The following is a 20,464-nucleotide window of genomic DNA, read 5'->3' on the forward strand; positions in this document are numbered from 1 at the left end:
TTATTCATTGAGGTCATGCACACGTTTCTTATTACGTGACAAACGCATTAGCCCTTCAAACGTTTCCCTAACACAGATTAATGTATTGTCCAATAATACGCCTCGTAACATTTACAGCGAATAATTTTAATTATAACAAAGTCGTTTCGGCTTCCTCTCCAATATGGCCGTAGCCGATGGTCTCGAAAGGAAACTTTTACTATTTGCCGTGTTAAGTCGCTGTGTGTTAATAGTTCTGCAGGTAAAATTAGTCAGTGGCATAAATGGTTCACTTAGAAACTTTAAAGGTTATTATATGTGTATTTTCTGTATGTAGCATACTTTTTACATTTTTTTGGCCGATGATATATACAAGACCGTCGTGCACATAACTAAGCAAAGTCTATTTACACGACCGTCGTGCAAATAGCTATAACTGAATATTGTGATAAACACACGACCGTCGTGTGAATTAATTTATGAAAATCTATTTACACGACCATCGTGTGGATAGTCTATCTATGTAGCCAAGCTATATACAGGATATTTTTTTTTTAGTGTAGGACGATATCATAAATGTCAAAGTTAATTATGAAATGGAATTTATGTGATCCTGAACCCGATCAATTTCTAATATCCTCGCAACATTTTTATGATTTTACATGTGTATAAACTGATAAAACTGGTAAGTTGATGTATCCACACATAAAAAATATATCACTTCCATATATCACCACGTATTATAAATTAATTTATTTATTATAATAAGATGATAATATAATAATATGATGAAGAAGGATATTTTCTGTTGTAGACTATAGTTGGAGCTGTATTCAAAATTTCGGGTATAACTGTCATTGTGTATAAAGGAATTACAGTCAACTCGTAATCAAACTAACACGTACCCAAACAGACTTGTAATCAAATTGTCTAGTGAAAAATGACTTCAATTATAATACTTTGCCTTCCTAATCAAAGAGTGATAATAATTTATAAATTTGTCAAGCTAATTAATCAGGGTTTTTTTTAAGAAAAGATTGTTTGTAAACAGAAATTTTCTATTAAATGTTAATATAGGGACATCTTTGGCAAACTTATATGAGATGACGATATATTATCAAGAATTCTACATTCTTTTATCTCATAGTTTCTTAATTATTGTAATTATATCAAAACCTATAACCTTAACAGATTATCTTTTACATTTACAATCCAAATATCATTGTCTACCACTGGACCAATGGATCATTAGTCTGTTTGGGTACGACTTCACTTGACTCCGTATAAAGAAAAGACTTCCAGGCAACACACATTTTTCTCTGATTGACAACACTGAGCATGTCCGAGGTTTTGTTATGTTTACGTTTTTTTATTACCGGAAAACCATAAATTTCCTTCTTTGAATATATATGTCTTGTTTCATATCCAATATATGTACGGTGTACCAGACAAGTATACTCTATGTATACAGACCTTTTAAAGAATTTAATCAAAAACATTATAAAATAATAGAGTTCGGTATACATTATCTTTTATTGATAGAAAAAAAATCGTCACTAAATTTAATATGAATAAGCAAAAAAAAAAAAAACAACAAAAATACAGTTAAATGTTAAAATTGTAAATTCGGACATTAAGAATATTTTATTCATCATATTTTGTCATTAAAATAAATTGAAAGTTAATGTGGAAGAAAAATTGTGTTACATAAATAATGGTAACTTAAAAACAGTAGATATCATTATGGTTATTTTAAAAAAATCACAAAAGCAGACAAATACCTCAATTATCGTAAATTAAATGTGGTTTGAATTGTACCAAATTGTTAGAAAATAAGTCAAATGCTGGGTTTAAATATACATAAATTATTTACAACTGCATAAAGTTACAAAGTCAAACATGCATGTAATTCATTCATCTAGTATCAAGGGCCCTTAATGGGGGGGGGGGGTATACCAGGCACATTAAAAACAATAATATATTTATCATTTTCATCCTTATAACAAAATAGTAATGAAATACACAGACACGATGTCCAGATCAAATTACAATTTTTCTAAACTGAATAAGAAATGATTCATAGATGAAATATATGACTGTCAAAATAGTAAGAATAGATCATCAAAACTGCATCAGAAGTCAATTTGAGGTGGATAAATTTGCGTGGTCATTTTTTTTTACATTTAGTACAGTACCATTTCGAATTCACTTCTTCAAACACCTTCTTTGGAATTGAAAGGCACGACTTGTGAAACCACTCCTTACATTCCTCACATTTCCCCATTTTTTCTTCCCTATTGTCTGGTAATCTGCAAATGCAGAAAAGTGGAATCTTAAAGGACTTTGTCACCCTTTTCTGCATATTCCTTTCTTCTGATGGAAAAGGGCACATTTGGTTTTCTGCCAAACATGAGAGCAAATGACTTCTCATACTTTTCTGGGTGTAAGTTTTCATTGATGGGTCATTTCCAAAACAAAGATCTGTTGCATATGCAATTGAAAATAATCCACAATCATATCCTCCTTTTTGTCGCTTGCAATTGATGACATTTATACCCATGGTCTGCTCTTGGATCATCATAATGCATGCAGCTTGCATTTTAACGTCCATGGAGACTGATGTATACAGGGAGTCGAAGATGTCAACACAGTTATCATTACAAAACAGGTTTGATATTGTCAACCAATGCAGGGCACCATCATGTAGAATTTGTATGAAATCTCCAGTTTCAATCGCAAACTGCAGTTTGCTTCCAAGAATGGTGTCCTGTAGTCCATGCATCTTTGGAAATTGTTGTGTTAGTAATTTTTGTGCTGCATTTATGTGGACATCAGTAAGCATCTCCTTAGGGTCTCCAATCATGTCTATTTCATCACTCCTACTGGTATTGGTTTTACTATGCCTGCTTTCATTATTTGTTTCCTTTTTGTTCAACCGTTTTTTTTCCAGCAATCTTTTTCTTGATTGGAAAACATTTTCTTTTCCTTTCTGAAGCCTTACATTTCCTCTAACTGGAGGAGTTTTTGGTAACTTTATAGTCTTCAAGTCTTTAAGAATTTTGGTTGCTCTGCCTGTACTGCAGGTGGATGTTCTTGATTTATCTTTTTTGAATCCTGCTGGGGAAGGCACAGGAGTTGTGCTTTTTTCTGGAGTGTTCGATTCAAAAGAAAACGGAGAAGAAGGCATTGGTGTTAATTCTCTTGGATTGTCTTGAAGTGGAGTTGGAGATAAAGATTGTAATGAGGCTAGTGAGGAAGGCCAGTCTTGAAAGGATTCACTAGTACAAGGTGAAGGCACCATGTTGTCATTACTGAGTGAAGATTCAGGTGATAATGAAGGCAGTGAACATGGGGAAGAAGGCAAGTCTTCAACGCTTTCATTGGTTTGAAGTGAGGGCACCATGTTGTTATTTTTGGACAGCAATGGTGAAGATTCTGGTGATAATGGTGGCAGCGAACATGGGGAAGAAGGCAAGTCTTCAACGCTTTCATTGGTTTGAGGTGAGGGCACCATGTTGTTATTTTTGGACGGTAATGGTGGAGATTCAGGTGATAATGGTGGCAGCGAACATGGGGAAGAAGGCAAGTCTTCAACGCTTTCATTGGTTTGAGGTGAGGGCACCATGTTGTTATTTTCGGACGGTAATGGTGGAGATTCAGGTGATAATGGTGGCAGCGAACATGGGGAAGAAGGCAAGTCTTCAACGCTTTCACTGGTTTTAGGTGAGGGCACCATGTTGTTAATTTTGGATGGAGATGGAGCTGAGATGATTGGTGTCTCTGGTGTCACACAGGGATAAGGTTCATCAGCTTCTTCTGCTTTAAAAATGACTTTTTCCCCACTGAGCCATGCATCATACATCGTAGCAAGAGTATCCATTTTTTCATTGAACTCTTTTGTACCCAAAGTAGATGCATAATCTGCAATAGCCTTGCATAATACCATCATTTCCTTGAATTTTTGGGTTTTTGATAATGGATTTTTCTTAAATTTTTTTCGCAGATGTTGACTGCTTTCTGGTGTTTCTGTATTTGTCCTTTTGTGTCTCCTACTTGTCCATATTTTTTTCTGGTATGATAGGTGCCACCTCTCTGCAACATCATCAATATTGAATATATTTTCTCCCTGCTCTATCCTTCTGGCAAAAACATGTCTACATGGCAAAAGCATGGTCTTCTTAAGAGAACAACTGCACATTTTATTGTTCTTTAATGTGCTGAAACGGGCTTTCTCTAGTTCTGCAATAAGGATGCCTGCTGCATATGGTGTTATGTTTTTAACAATGTCATCTTTTACAACATCATCATCTCCTAGGCGGTATGCAGTTTTAAATGTATGGTTGAATTCTCTGTGAGTCATTTCGTTTACTTTTCCCCTGTGCAGTAGTAAGATGCTCTTTACTGCCTCTGTTAGTGTCATATTTCTTTTCAGGATATCTTTGATTTTCTGGTTATGTGACTCCATCCTATTATTTGTTGTGTTTCCCAGATTAATTTGTTGGATTGTTTTATAGAATGCCCAATGTTTTATCTGATGTGGCTTTCCCCAGTTTTTGTTGTAATAGGCCATGAAACTATCAGGGGCTGTTGCTGCCAGGTGACATAATGCTCTTTCAAAAGCTGATTTTGATTTCGAAAACACAAGTGACTGAAAAGATTTCTTAAGATCATTTTTTTCCTCTTGTGGTTTTGATAATTTTTGAATAAATCTATCTACAGCTTGAATGACATGGAATTTACAAAGTTGAATTTCTGCCCCTGGAATAACTTTTCTGACAGCTGCAATTTCCTTCATGTCTTTGTCTAATACTACAACTTTTACTTTTTCTAATTTGTGTATTCTTGAAATCTCTGTCATGACAGCTGAGAGGGTGTGTTCTGTTTCATGGGTGATAAAAGCATACCCTACAGTTTGCCCAGTTCCATTTCCGTCTTCTACCAGAAGGGAAAATAATGGCATTCTCAGCCTGTTTGTACAGTAAGTAGAGTCAATCATTAGCACCTCAGGGAACATGGCAAATGTTTGCTTCATGTCACCAGTGACCAGAAGAAGAAACTCCAATACTCCTTCATTATTTGCTTGAACTGAAATGACAGCCTCAGGGTCATCTTCACCTACAAGTTATTAATTGATATTAATTTTTGATAGCACATGAAAATGCTAAACCAGTTTAAAATTTAAATATTTATCACTTGATTATGGTTGTGAATCTCATTCATCCATCACTACAATTTATTTTAAAGAAAACATCAAGTTGAAATATTTCAAGGAAGCAATTTCCAGGCGGGGTAAATAAATCATTCTTCACTAAACTTAGAGACACTTAATAGCACCGTAGCAACAAATATTGACAGTTCAGAGTTGTGGCACAAATCAGGATAATTAATCCCTGAAGACTTATTAATGTTCACCTTTTCAATTTGGCTGTGTAAATTCTTTAATTATGATAGAAATTCTTGATAAGTTAAAAATAATAGACTTGTTGAGATATTATAGATAAATAAAATCATAAATTAATCAGATAAATGATATTCTTTCATGTCTCATAATCTACTTACAAAGCTTCTTTAGTTCATCCATCAATAATTCTTCTTCAGTCTTGTCTCCATTTCTTTCTCTTTTTGCTTTTTGGTGTACATTGTGGAGATCTTTAAGGGTGATGACTTGGTGTTGTTGTGCTTCAATATGTTCTTTCAGGTATTTGACTTTTACACCAAGCTCAAGCATTGTTTCCACTTCTTTTTTCTTTGCTTCACTTAACCGCCGTTGTTCTGGGTAATGCTTAAATGCATTGCTGAAAAAAATATAAATTTAAATGCACATTATTGTTCAAATGTATATGTTATTTCATTTTTTAAAAATAGATCAAGATGTTTTATGTCACGATTTGATTTAAATTGAAAGCTTAATTTGTTAATGTGTTCTTTGACTTTTTCAGAAGTGCAATCCAAATTTGATAGATTTTCAAATGATTTTTTTTTTTACATTGAGACCTTAATACATAAATATAAATGAAATCTTATGCATACTTACTTGCTAGTCTCATGATTGTGAGCAGTGACCAGAGTTTGAACAACAAGCTTTGTCTTCTCTTTGTTAACAGTGAGAAAAAGTCTTGCTTGGCAATCTTGTTTAAAGGAACTGGAAATTAGAAATATGAAGTATTATCAAGCTATTAAAAACTGTCAAACAATTACCATATTTATTCTAACATAAAGTATTTAGATTAATATTCAGACTTAAATCATGTTATCATTTTTCATTTCACTCCTCATTTAATAGCATAGTGAAGTAAGTGAGTAAGGGATATGCCTCCATTTTGTGAAATCAACATATACAGTACATGTACTTCCTTTTGATAAACTTATTCAAATCAATTGAACTAACATATATGTAAAGTATAAAGGTTTCCATCAAACTAATTAAATTAACACAGTAAAATTAACCCCCAACCAATCCCACCTCCCCCAAACAAAATTATCCCTCAGTTAGCCCCTCCCCTCAAGGTGGGGGGGGGGGGGAGGTCTGATATAAAACACTTTGGCATCAGTGTCAGGACACTTAAGTTAGCCAACATAATAAAAATATGTATCATGCAATCTTATTCATATGCTATTGCTTCATATTATGAACAGTATGAATAGTATCATATTGTATCTTATGATACAATGTTGTATCATTATAAGCACAATATTGTATTATGTTACAATATGAAATTGTATCAGATGGTATGATACTGTATTATCTGAATCATGATATTATATGACACAATATTGTAGAATATGACACAATATTATATCATTTGATTTGATATAATATGATACAATATTGTGTAATTTTATATTATAACATTATATTATATGATTATTGTATTTATAGAATTGTATGATATTGTATTATATTGATAAATGTTTTATCATACATGATGATATAATATGAAATTGTACATATAATAATACATTATTGTATCATTTGATATGATTTAGTGTGTTATAACAATCAATGTGTTATTTTAATATGTAAACGGTGTGACCGTTGGACCGAGCGCAGATATAACACAGTGCAGTTTGATTTTTGTAGATCAAAATTTATTTGAACGCACTCAGTAAGATCCGCCTGGTTGCCTACTCAAATCATTAGCTAAAGTTTAAGTAAACGTCGCGTGCTCAGTCTACATTATGACGTCATGTTTCAGACGTAAAACATACACGTTTTGTCTTCGGAAATAGCCGAAGAGAGTAACGTTATTCCGAACGTTTTTAAAATTTCTTCTTTCATTGTTTATCAATTTAATTCAAATAAATAACGCGGTAATAAAATCGAATACTTTATTCAGTATCTAAAAGTTCAGTTCTTGATGGTAATGTTTTTATTTTCCATCTGATAATTTGATAAGATATACATAGAACTAGTCGTGTTTCTTGATTGAAGCACTTTTGAAGCTTATCTGGTGTTCTCTTTTATTTCTTTTAATTCAAATTACCTATTATTGAAACACTAGAAAATTTTAATCGAGTTTAGGGGCAATAAACATCGATAAGTACCAGTCAATCAATGATCGAACTAACTTTTAAAAAACAAAATGGCTGCCAATATGGCGGCGCCCAGGGCTGGAAGAAAATTTTTTTGGCCTTAGTACCCCTGATTCAACTTTCATTTTTCACTGATTTTCTTATATATACGTGTTACCATTAATCCTCGCTTCGCGAGGCGGGCTTCGCCCGCCTCTCGCTGCGCTCGGTAATAATCATTAATTATGCTATTCATATAATATGATAAAGTACGTGTTGTCTCAGAAAAGTGATGTCTCGTCTCGGTGAGCTCTATAATTTTTGACTACATATGTTTAAAATTATCTACTGTTGTATATAAATTTGGTTTTAGAGCTTTTATAGATTAATGGTTATATTTAGAACCTAATTAACTTGCTTCCACCTCCATATATACGTAAGTGGTGCTATATCAAATAAATCATATATATTAATCTCGTTGATCAGTGGGTCAAGATTGTTTTAAATATGGACCTTCTAAAACATGGATATTTGGACAAAATATCATTGAGACTCACAGTAATCTAAGACTTTTTAAAGAATCAAATATTAAGAAAGGATGTTAGGATTAAAGGACTGTGTGAATTTCACACGATTTTCCTAGCCGCAAACGGGATGACAAATTTGAATGACATCAACAATATTGTGAGCGCAAGTGGTGGTGAAATGTAAACCTGTGAAGCTAATGAAGTCAAATGATTAGATTGAAATGGTCATGTCTCATCCAAATAAACCAGCATTAAACAGATTTATGTACATTAATTTCTATGTCGGGTAGCGTTTATCGTAGTCCACACTCGCGGAGGTATTGATAATTTTGAAGTGCATAAAGGACATTTGCATTCAAATGAAAATAAAAAAATACGCAATGTACATGTATTTCTTTAAGGGACTTCTGATCAAGCACACCCTTTGTCGTGGTTATATACCTGTAGGTACTCCAGTGCAATCGGAATTTTTAGTAAGGTCCATTTGCACAAGTATGAAAATAGGCATAGAAACCCCACCCCATCGCGCGACTAAATGTAAAAAAAAAAAGAAGTAAAAATAGAAAGAAAAGAAAACAGTATATATATAAATATCAATTGAAAACTACAGATACCCCCTCCCCGATTTTAAAAAGAAAATTAAATCCAGGCACGTAGCATCGGGGGGGGGGGGGTGGGGCTGCCCCCCCCCCCCCCCCCTTTTCTCGCATCGGCCATTTTTTTTTTAATTTATTTAAAATTGATATAAAAATAAGAAAATTAGGAGTGAAATACTTATTGATTTCAAACCAGTAAAAGCGCGCGTTTTTTCGGGAGGGGGGGGGGGGGCATGGCTTAAAATACAGTTCTTGAGACTTCAAGTTTTTTTAAAGCTATACACGCTATAATTTGCGTCAATTTTGAATGACAGTGAAAACGCATGTGTTTGTCTACTTATAAAAGTTATCCTTAATCTGTAAATTACAAGGGTGAATTCCATCTCGTTACAAAGATATAGATTTTTAATTGTTTATTTTCCTGCCAGGAAAAAATATTGATGAAGGAAGAGCAAACCGACCTCATTGCGCATGTCCGCGGAGAACTAGGTGGTCATTATTGTTTGCCTAATTAAATATCCAACTTGATTTTTGATATGCTTAACAGTTGTTAATTTGAAATACATACATGTATAATGAGTAAAATACGCTTGCCATTTACGATACCCTTACTTCTGCATTAACACTTATAGGATCTATAAATAGCACATAGGGGAAAAACACAGGTCTACGTCATTTTTTTAAAGGAAGTATTCATATCTACTCACAGGCTTGTATTTTTTTCTTTTGTTTGTACTCGTATATCTGACAAATTTATGCTTTACTGAAAATATCCTTTCCTTTGTGAAACAATCATAATTATGAAGATGTTGACCCTTCACCAGTTTTGGTATGATAGGCTAAATTTAGCTGTCGATATCACGTGATAGATTGATATTCACGAGGAGGCATTACTTTCCTGGCAGGAAAATAAATATTTTTAATTGTTTAATATTTGATATATTTGTTACGTGATCGAATTGAGCATTATAATTAACAGAATAAAGGTAACTTTTATTAGTAATCAAACACATACATTTTCCTCTTTATTCAAAATTGACGCAAATTATAGTGTGTATAGCTTTAATTTTACAATTAAAAATATGCAATATAATTTTTTGTCATTTTCATCCCCCCTACTGCCAGTACATAGTAAATAAAAATAAATAAAAAGAAAAATACCTTTGATTTGGCCGTAGTCCTCTTCCAGTTTGTCTCGGTGCACCTCCATGTTTACACCTGTACAACACGTTTCTAAACTTGAATTTCTGGTCAAATGTTTTTGATTTAGATGAAAGTTTCTTGTTGGCAGTCTCTACGGTTTTGCTGTGACTTTTTACCCAAACCGTATTTGTAGCTGTAGACCATTGTAATAATTTGTCCTGAAATTCCTGAAATGAACTGAATTCGTCCCCTTCGTTCATCCTAACATCTTAAAGTTTCCCGCTATAAACTCTAGCTATGTGCATTGAATTGATGCGCGGGCATGCACATGTCTTAAGGCTTCCCGATGGATTTTACAGCGATATGTAGAAAGTCACTTGTCTGTACTTCATACGATATGACGTCATAATTAACTTTGACGTCACGATCTGCATTCAGGGAATGTATCTTAACGTTAAAAGTGAATTATATCAAACCAGTATAATACCGCACGTTTCCTTTACATAGATGCTCCTCTATTGAAAAATTGACCAATGACTAATTGTTGAATTAATTTCACTCGTCATTTCTACACAGTTGCATAGGGAGTTCCTCATGAACGACAACCGTTTCAATTCAATTAACAGGGTTCATAGATACTGCACATAATGTTTTACGCCAATTATTTAATGAGCAAGGAAGAAAGGAACGACTTGACAACAGCAAAATCTATGTCGGTAACTGATTAACAAACTTGGAGATGAAATGAACATCAAAGACGCAATCAACTCGCCTGACCGGCAAAATTTTATATTTTAATAACTTTAATGTGATTATTAAAAGTTGTTACGAAAAAGTTATATATATGACATTTATTAATTTAAATTTATATATATATAACAGTTTATGCTAACTGTTATAGATATTAAAGTTTGAATAGATTGTTTTCAAACATTTACATGTTGCCCGATCGAGTTCTTTGCGCCCATTAATGTACACAAGACAGTACCATAAACTGCATCGTCGGATACCCACGGGTGATCGCGTCTTTTACTTATCGATAAGTAAAAGACGCAATCACCCGTGGGTATCCGACGATGCATAAACTATGGGAGCTTTGCAATTTAGTACATACGTTTTGGTTGTATTTAAAAGCATTTCCGTTCTTGCAAGGCGTTCAAACTTGATAATTTAAATCGTACGGTACTAATGTACAAATGGGAATCATTTATCACAAATCAACGCTTCGTACAACAGACATCATTTTCTACATTGTATTTGATCACCTCATAATATTCGAAGAATGATTCCTTGTAACTTATATTTTGTATAATTTAAATAATTTAATCAGCAATTGTACGATCAAATATTAAATAGTCATTGATCTCATGAAATGTATTGGATAATACATTACAAAATGATTTGTAATGTAATTATAGACAGATACTTGAATATATAATGTACCGGTACATGTATATGTTTTTAAAAAGCACAGCCACTAGATCTTTTATCGATCATATTTTACAGAATGATTCAGTCATTACGACAACTGTATTAATTCAATGAATAGGGTTGATAAAATACCGCACATTATGTTTAACGGTATAATATATTGAGCGTAGAAGAAAGGACGGACATGACAACCTCATAATTTATGTCAGGAACTGATTAAGAAATTGAGAGAGATGAAATGAACATCAAAGATGCAGATATCTTTATTGATCATTAATCAGTTCGCTTTATCTTCGACTGTGTGTCATTTTTATGATAAAATGCAGTGTGGTAGTTGTTGGGAGCAATTACAAACATTTTGAATTTAATAAAATTTATTAATATAAAATACTGAGTAATTCTACTGTCAGCCACGCGCTAATTTTGCCCCCCCCCCCTTCCCATTTCAAAAAAAATGATGCTAAGTGTCTGAATATTGTGTTTGATACGAGGATAAATTTTTATAAGATCAATAATACATAACGTTAGCTTTGACGGATCATGAAAAAATATCAATAGAGTATAACGTTAGTACTGATTTTCATTTTCATGTATGGTACATGTAGTGTTGGCTAATGCACTTTTGTTTAAGATTAAAGGGAAATTTTATATGTTATCAGTCATCAAGATAGCAACCGTGGTGAATTATTTCATGATTCCCAATGAAAATCCATTTATATCATTTTTATATACTTAAGTTAATAATAATCATTTTTCATTATGCACCCGTGTGGCTAATTGATTTTTTTCTTCATACACCAGTTATGCTTTTAACTGAAATTGGTGCGATTTCGTCATTTAGATCCACCGATGCGTGCCGAACTTCACAGGGAATGAAACAACACATTACCTAGTATGTAATAACAACCTGAAATAAATGGTCGTGCGAATAACCGGTAAACAATAAGTGAATACACGACGGTCTTGCAAATAGCTAATGAGAGTGAATACACGACGGTCGTGCGAATAGCTGCTGAGTGATTTATATACACGACGGTCGTGCGTATAGACACTACCCATTTTTTTACACTCCATCATTTTTTGGGGTCTTTTTTCTAATATGAATCAATTTGCTTTTTAATGTGACTAGGTCCAGTACAATCACTATATTTGCTTAAATTGCCCACAAAGCTTTATTTACCTATCTGAAGTATGCTTAGTTAGCTACTCAATCATACTTTTTTTCTTGGTGGGCATTCTTACCAAAAAAAATCGCATCTAAAAAAGCAACCCAGAGCAAAAACAGTTCAAACATCGGTGCTTTTGAGCAGTTTAAAGCTGTAACGGGATTGGGGAAATAATGAAGGACCAGACCGGGATTTGAACCCGGGCCCCCTGAATTCTTTAGTCAGGTGCTCTACCAACTGAGCTATCTGGCGCCAGTATAGCTGCAGGTCTGTAGCTCCCGGGCCTGAAAAAATTTGGATGGATGACCTGGGAGCTACAGTGCCTCCCATAGTAAAAAACTGCAATTTACGGCGCACAAAAAATTGCGCTAGTTTTGGACTGATTAATCTCATTTCCGAACACATTCTGTTCAAATGTTTGATTCAAAAAAATTCCTCGGACATTTTACTACAGATATCGTCACTTCACTTGCCTCTGATATTCTTTTAAACTAGCTGCAGAACTGTAGCTCTCCGAGAAAAAAAATATTGACAGACCGGAGAGCTACAGGGCCACCCATTGAAAAAATTGTATATTTATTGCGCAGAAAAAGGTGCGCTAGTTTTGGACTGATTTACCTTATTTATACGCAAATTCTGTGAAAACGATTAGTACCATTAAAATCTTCATGCAATTTACTACTGACATCGCCTCTTTATTTGCCTCAGACTTTCTCCGAAACACGCTACCGACCTCGGAAAATCAAGTAAGTTGAATTTACATCGAGATCGAGAGTCGCCATTTTTACATGTAAACAAAGTGGACTACATGAATTTACGGGACTGGTGATGGTGTTTAAAAGACTATCCGAGGCAAGTGAAGAGAGGATATCAATAGTAAATTGCATGAAGAATTTAATGGTACTAATTGTTTTCACAGAATTTGCGTATAAATAAGGTAAATTAGTCGAAAACTAGCGCACGTTTTTCTGCGCAATAAATATACAATTTTTTCAATGGGTGGCCCTGTAGCTCTCCGGTCTGTCAATATTTTTTTTCACGGAGAGCTACAGTTCTGCAGCTACTTTTAAACACCCTCACCAGCCCGGTAAAGTGAAGTGGCGCAGTTTGTTTTACATGTAAAAATGGCGACTCTCGATCTCGACATGAATTGATATTAATACTTCATTTTCTGAGGTCGGATAGCACGTTTAAGAGAAAGTCTGAGGCAAGTGAAGTGACGATATCAGTAGTAAATTACCTGATAATTTTAATGGTACTGTTTCCCCAGAATTTGTGTGAGAATAAAGTTAATCAGTCTAAAACTAGCTCATTTTTTTGTGCGCCGTAAATTGCAGTTTTTTACTATTGGAGGCACTGTAGCTCCAAAGTCGTCCATCCGAATTTTTTTCAGACCGGCAGCTAGCGCCAGTAAAGTGTGTATTCGGAACGGTCTGACCGTCACAAAGCATAACATGCATTTCTATTGTTTGAGTAATTATACAATTACTGTTGTGTCTCTGAAGAGTCATAACTTGATCATTTATTAATAAATTTTATTCAACATGTTAGAATTTCACAAGAAATTTTATGATCAATTGTTTGCATACTCATCTAAATTTCTTTCTTCCAGATCATTTTTAATAATCTTATTCCTGACCATGATGCTGATGTATTCAATCCCCCCACAAAAGTGGATTCATCTCATCCAAATGGAGCTCTTGACTATGTTGTAGAAACTACGCTTTGTGGACTTAATCGTTGGGATGCTATTTATTTCATTCACATTGCAGAGCATGGATACATCTATCAAAACAGTCTAGCCTTTTTCCCTTTGTTTCCATTTCTTGTCAAACTCATTGCAAACACATTTTGTTATATTCTACAATTTGTTTTGATTTATAGAAATGTAATACTTGTATCAGCTGTTATTTGCAATGTGACATTCTTTGCATTATCTGTGATATTGTTATTTAGACTTGGTAGAAATGTTTTGGATAATTGTTACACTGCATATAAAGCTTGTCTCCTTTTTTGTATAAATCCTGCAAGTATTTTTATGGTAGCATCTTACTCAGAAACTTTGTATTTTTTCTGTGTAGTGTATGGGCTCTATTATTTAGAAAGCAGTAGAAAGATGCTAACAGTGTTCATGTTTGCATTAAGCTCACTAGCAAGATCTAATGGATTGCTTAATATTGGATTTATATTATATGATAGTTTTACATTCTTGGGAATGACTTTAAGAAGCTTCTTCTCTGGTATTTCAATCACAAAAATGAAAACAAAAATGTTGGCATTTAGAATTTTTACATTCTTTAATATTATGTTAGCTCAGTTAACTTACTTATTCATATCAGTAGTTTTGTTCTTAGTGCCATTTATCCTGTATCAAATCTATTATGTGAATGAAATATTTTGTAAAATTGACACAAGCACTCTCTCTGCAATTCCAGATTATTTAGTGACCTATGGACTAAATAGAGGTTATCATATTATTGGTGACAGTATACCACCTTGGTGTAATCTAACCATCCCTCTGTCGTACAGTTATATACAGAGTTCTCATTGGGGAGTAGGATTCATGAAATATTATGAGCTCAAACAAATTCCCAACTTCCTTCTGGCAGTGCCAGTGACAGTGCTGAGTGTGGGTTGTATGTGGTGCTATTTCAAGTGGAACCGAAGGACATGTTTGACACTGGGAATGGAGTCTGATATAACAGCAATCAAGAAAAATGATGGAGAGAGAAGGTGTTTGTGGAACAATCCCAGACTTCTTCCATATGTTGTGCATATTCTGATGCTGACACTCTTTGGATGGATGTTCATTCACATACAGGTAAAAACTTTTCAAGCTACTTGTAAAACAATCTTAATCTCCCCAATAACATTCTCCTGTGATTACCAGTAATCTATTGTTATCACTTTTATGTGATGTAACAATAATAGGAATGAGTTCAGTTACCGTAGTGAAAGATAATACATGGTTATTGTGAAAAAGTTTGCGAAATTCAATGTAATTATTAAAATTAAATCTGAGATCCGCTATTGTATGATCGCTACACTAAATATAGCGTATCAAAGAGGAGCAGATTTATAAGTCTAATTTTAATTAGATTGGCGGTATTGAACTTGAAACCCAAAACATTCAGTAGAATGGTTTTCAACCAATGAACCACTCAGTTAATTAAATACAAGTACATGTGATACCAGTACAAAAATTTGATTAAAATCAGATCTCTTGATCTGTTCTGGCGGTGTAATGTTGCTACACGAAACTTTGTGTAGCGATTTTCAGAGCGGATCAAAGATCTGATTAAAATTAGATTGACCGGCAATACTGGTAAAGATATTAGTATCCATGAATGTTTATCGATCCCATCAAAAATGATCCTTTTCAAAACAGAAGTTGTTACTTTATTTTATGATTTTCCTTAATATTTTCCTCGTCCTTGATTTGCATACTCTCATTGAAGGATTATTATGCTAATAAAAATGATTTTTTCTACAAAAATTTGAATTAAGCTGACGTGTTGATATCTTCCAGGTACTGACAAGAATGCTGTTTTCCTCCTCACCCATACTCAACTGGTTTGCTGCCTACTGCACCACAGATGAAACAAAAACACAAGTTACCATAAGAAACGAATATGATGTTATCAGACCAAGAGAGGACATTTGCAAGGTGGAAAATGAGGAGAACCTTCGACATTCTCTGAAAAACATTCTTACAGACCAGATCGTAAATTTCAGCACACAAAGCTTTGTTTCTAAACTAATTTTGTGTTATTTCTTATTTTATTTTACTGTTGGTACATTTATGTTTTGTAATTTTCTGCCATGGACATAGTAAATTTAAAATGATAATTAATCACTCATTGTTCCTGATTTCTCAACTGAATACCAGCTATTACAATATTATATATAATATGCTACAATGTATTTCTCGCTATCACTACCCTTAAGTTTGACTTTTTCAGAAGTTATTTTTCTTTATTTAAAATTATTTGTCCATCAAATCTTCCCTTATTTTTAGAGATGGATGGGAGGTATGGTGTTTGGAAAGAAATAACTATAATAGGTGTTCTTTCAATTATGTGTACACTTTATCTGTAGTGCAACTGCATACATTTATAACAGCGTCTCCACTTATAGGATACACAGTTCATATCAAGACACCTTCACTAGCCAATGGTCAAATTCTTTTGTTCTCATCTCATAAGAATAAATGGATTGGGCAATTTGTGGCTATAATTATTTTTATATGGCTAATATATCTGATCCTGTTCCATACATTGATGTTTGAGTGAGCAGGGATGTACCATTATTTATTAAGTGATCAAATAGGCAGATGGCAGATATCTACAGGGAAGGAGGAGGGGTAACTATTTGTGGCTATTGCATTTTTAGTAAGTGTATATACACAGCTTTTTTAAAATCTTGATTCAATAATGAAATTTTGACTTCTTTAAATCCTTTAAAAATTTCTATTTATCAAGATTTATATTTCTGCTACACAAGTTTGATATTCAGAGGACTAATAATTTTTTTGTGTACGAGTTTTTGTAAAAAAAAATTAATACACATGTACCAGTAAGCAGTTTTTATTTTCCAAAGTCCAGCTATACAGCAAAATTCTTAAACTCTCAGCAGTTCCACATCACTACAAAATCAGTGACATTAAACAAAAAACAGAACTTATTATAATTTCAAGTTCATCCATTGGAATAGGCTGTTCTAGATATTTGTGATAGCTTAATTTGCCAATTATTAATTGGTAAAAATTCCAAACAGGTGAATTCTAATCATTGAATTAGGAAAACTGTCAATATATCATATTTGGCCTGTACAATATTTGGCTGATTTTTACACAAGTTAGCATGGATTTGAATTAAACAAGAGATGTTTGTGAAACACTTATGCCCCCTCCCTTGGAAACATCCACAGAGAAAATGAACGGAAACTGCAAATAATTGGAATTTTTCTAAGTCAAAGGGGCATTACTCTGTTGAAAAGTAATCGAACATACCCAAAATGAAATCTGACCTAGATATTATTATTATTAATGGTATACCATATTTCATTCCAATATGTGCAACCTCTGCAAAGAAAATGTAAGGAGACTGCAAATGAGTGGAATTTTACTAAGTCCAAGGGGCATAACTCTGTCGAAAATTGCTTGATCGTACCCAAAATCAAACTTGACCTAGATATTATAATAAATCTGTATACCAAATTTCATTTCAATACCTGCAACCTCTGCAAAGAAAATGAATGGAAACAATTGGTGAACTGACCCACTGATGGACAGCAGCAAAGTAATATGCTCTCCTTTCTTCGAAGGGGACATAATTACACCTATTCTAATACCTATATGCAAGGCATTTAGCGACATACATGTACTTACACTATATGAATACACAGCCAATGTATAGTATTATATTTACAGTAAATCACTTCCTATTGCCCCTTATGGAAAGCTCAGAAATTAAAATGATAATTCCTCCCAAAAATAAAATTAAATCTGGTTATTTAAGTTTTATTTCATTTTGTATTGCATACAAATTAAAACAAGTATATCACAACATAACATCAGCTTACATTATAGATTCTTACATAAGATTTTAAAATTATTTGTAACACTACCGTTTTTAATTTGACATACACTATCTAAAATCTTGATTACAACACACTTTTCTATATATAAACTGGTATATGCTGTACATTTTTCAATTTGTTGTCATCACAGAAAAAGAACAGGTAAACTAAACACATCAAGCACTTAATAACAAATACACACATTCCAAACATTAGCAGGATTTCATTGTGTCCTTCAGCTGATTTTCCAGATATGTACGGTCCTTGTATTATTTTCCATGCAGCGGTATAGTCCAGGCATGCAGAATTGGAATGTTAAATGTATAGCGATGTACACGGTACCATACAAAGGTCATGGCATGAAGTGAAAAATCTACTTTAATAAAAATGATTTTTTCCTGCAGTTTTTAAAATTGACAAGAAACAATATATTTTTCAACTTTTAAATGTGCAAAACTAGATTTTAACCCATTTCATGTTCATGTATTTTCTTATAAAATTCCTTTAATATTATAAAGCCTTTTCATGGTAACTGCTTTTAATAAATATGCTACCTTGATACCCTCTAAAAATAACAATAATTTGACATAATACATATAGAGCTCTTCACCTAAAGATTAAATATGGTAAATGTACTTTTGTTTTCTGCTTTACTATCACTGAACACTAATAAATAACTGAATATTGTCCTTTTTAACTACAAAAAAAATAATGATAGCAGACTAGGATTGTTCATTGTTTTTGTCAGACACTTTGCTGTGGTCCCTTTAAGACATTTCATAGCTGGCTTTTGAGTTCATTCTCTGTTGACAGCAGGAAAAAAAGAAGAACAAGATGTAAATCCCTGCAGCAATAAAACAGTTGTAGGCTGTTTGGTCAAATTTTTCGTGGATTTCTGTCATGGAGTAATTCCCTTTAGCCCATTCTTCTGCTGAAAGGGGAATGTCTTCAAAGAGAGCCACACTGTGAATTTTGTAGAAAACCCCCAACAGTCCCTGCAAAAAAAGTAGATATATATACATTGTATATATATAATGGATGATATAATGGATGTCATGTTTCTCTTTGTCGGAGGAAGATCATCTCAACTCAAACAACAGATGGTATAATAAGCATGATGAAAATATTTACATATATATACCATTTAGCGGTTAAGTTCTGTGATTGTTTATTTTCTGCAGTATTTTGTGGGAATGAAAAATTCGCAGAAATTGAAATAGCAAGCTATTCTGAAATTTACTAAATTATTCACAAATTGCGATAATTACCATATCTACCAGTTTCAGCCATTTTGTATTCTCAAACGTGCTACAAAGAAGTTTGTACCCAGTAATACCTCAAATTTACTTTTTATATCATTTCTGAGTGGAACAATTCCTAAAATCCCCAATAACAATTATATCATAATATGTTACCGGGACATCTTTTCCAGTATATATACATGGAAATTGAAATAGCAAGCTATTCTTAAATTTACTAAATTATTCACAAATTGCGATAATTACCATATCTACCAGTTTCAGCCATTTTGTATTCTCAAATGTAAAAAATACACACTCAAAAACGATATATTCTAAAAAAAAATTTGGTAAATAAATATACACGTATCGATCTGCACATTTGGATAATGAAGATAATGTATTCTTAACGGTTGTACGAAATTCATTTGCTTTATTTAAATTTGTTAGATAAACACTGACCATGCGACAATTACCGCATCTAAAATTTCAAGAGGTACGTTGGCTAATTATGTAATAGGAAATTACATTGTGTCGAGGTGTCTTTTATATGGGCCAGCATGTCAATACTTTTTGGCCAACCTGTCAAGACCGAGGTGACCACCAGGGGCCGAGGTGTCTGTCTACCATAATGGATGTCATGTTTCTCCTTTTGTTTTAAAATTGTCTTTTATTTTTCCGAGCACTTTCATATGTCATTCCCGAAGAAATTTATGTAAACTTTTAGCCCATCTTTCAACCCAAAAATATGGAGGGAACATTTCATAGGAGAAATATTGAGATTTTTTTCATTCTAGTCTGTAATAATTGGTTATTGATTGAACTTTTGAAGCAAAATGATAAAGCAAAAAATGTAATCATGTGATCCTTGCAAACACATCTTTATGTAGATTTTAACAACAGCAAAAATAGTTTTAAAACTTTGAGTATAGCGCTTTAAAATAATTTTGATAAGTTCATGTTGATAGTAAAATGATATCTCATATCTAGTACATGCATTATACGTAAACAACATAATTTGGATAACATTTTCAATTTGTACATTATCAAGACAATACACTGTTCAGACTGGTATAGAAACTTACCAACATGACAATACCCCAGATGCTCAATATAGAGCAACATATTGAAAGTTTTGGACCACAAATTGGACATTTAACCATCTTGATCGTTTACAGATTCCTGTGACTCCTAGTCTGAATATGGCCTTGACCTTCTGTCACATGATAATTTGTTGAAATTCACATTTCGAACCCGAAGAATATCGTTTTTAGAAAAAAAACCTTCCCAAA

General features: G+C 33.2%; 3 protein-coding genes across 4 annotated transcripts; 1 reads left to right on the plus strand and 2 right to left on the minus strand.

Annotated features, from left to right (window-relative positions):
* Positions 1-114: 114 nt before the first annotated feature.
* Positions 115-16,207, plus strand: LOC128159182 (GPI mannosyltransferase 2-like). Of its 2 annotated transcripts, none has more exons than XM_052822271.1 (3): positions 115-241; positions 13,967-15,175; positions 15,884-16,207. In XM_052822271.1, exons 1-3 carry the CDS (start codon positions 164-166, stop codon positions 16,184-16,186), a joined length of 1,590 nt encoding a protein of 529 aa, XP_052678231.1. In that variant the 5' UTR covers positions 115-163; the 3' UTR covers positions 16,187-16,207. The 2 variants fall into 2 exon arrangements, with proteins under 2 accessions (XP_052678231.1, XP_052678296.1); XM_052822336.1 differs by lacking the exon at positions 115-241 and adding an exon at positions 249-287.
* LOC128159110 (uncharacterized) lies at positions 1,987-10,454 on the minus strand. The gene is made up of 4 exons (XM_052822185.1): positions 9,776-10,454; positions 6,014-6,121; positions 5,539-5,774; positions 1,987-5,094 (listed from the first exon to the last, which is right to left on the minus strand). Exons 1-4 carry the CDS (start codon positions 10,015-10,017, stop codon positions 2,147-2,149), a joined length of 3,534 nt encoding a protein of 1,177 aa, XP_052678145.1. The 5' UTR covers positions 10,018-10,454; the 3' UTR covers positions 1,987-2,146.
* Positions 16,208-17,859: 1,652 nt separating the features above from the next.
* On the minus strand, positions 17,860-20,415 carry LOC128159666 (ribonuclease kappa-like). The gene is made up of 2 exons (XM_052822873.1): positions 20,258-20,415; positions 17,860-18,929 (listed from the first exon to the last, which is right to left on the minus strand). Exons 1-2 carry the CDS (start codon positions 20,333-20,335, stop codon positions 18,702-18,704), a joined length of 306 nt encoding a protein of 101 aa, XP_052678833.1. The 5' UTR covers positions 20,336-20,415; the 3' UTR covers positions 17,860-18,701.
* Positions 20,416-20,464: the final 49 nt, after the last annotated feature.

Source organism: Crassostrea angulata, chromosome 1 (genome assembly GCF_025612915.1).
Source record: "Crassostrea angulata isolate pt1a10 chromosome 1, ASM2561291v2, whole genome shotgun sequence".
Classification (NCBI taxonomy): Eukaryota; Metazoa; Mollusca; class Bivalvia; order Ostreida; family Ostreidae; genus Magallana; species Magallana angulata.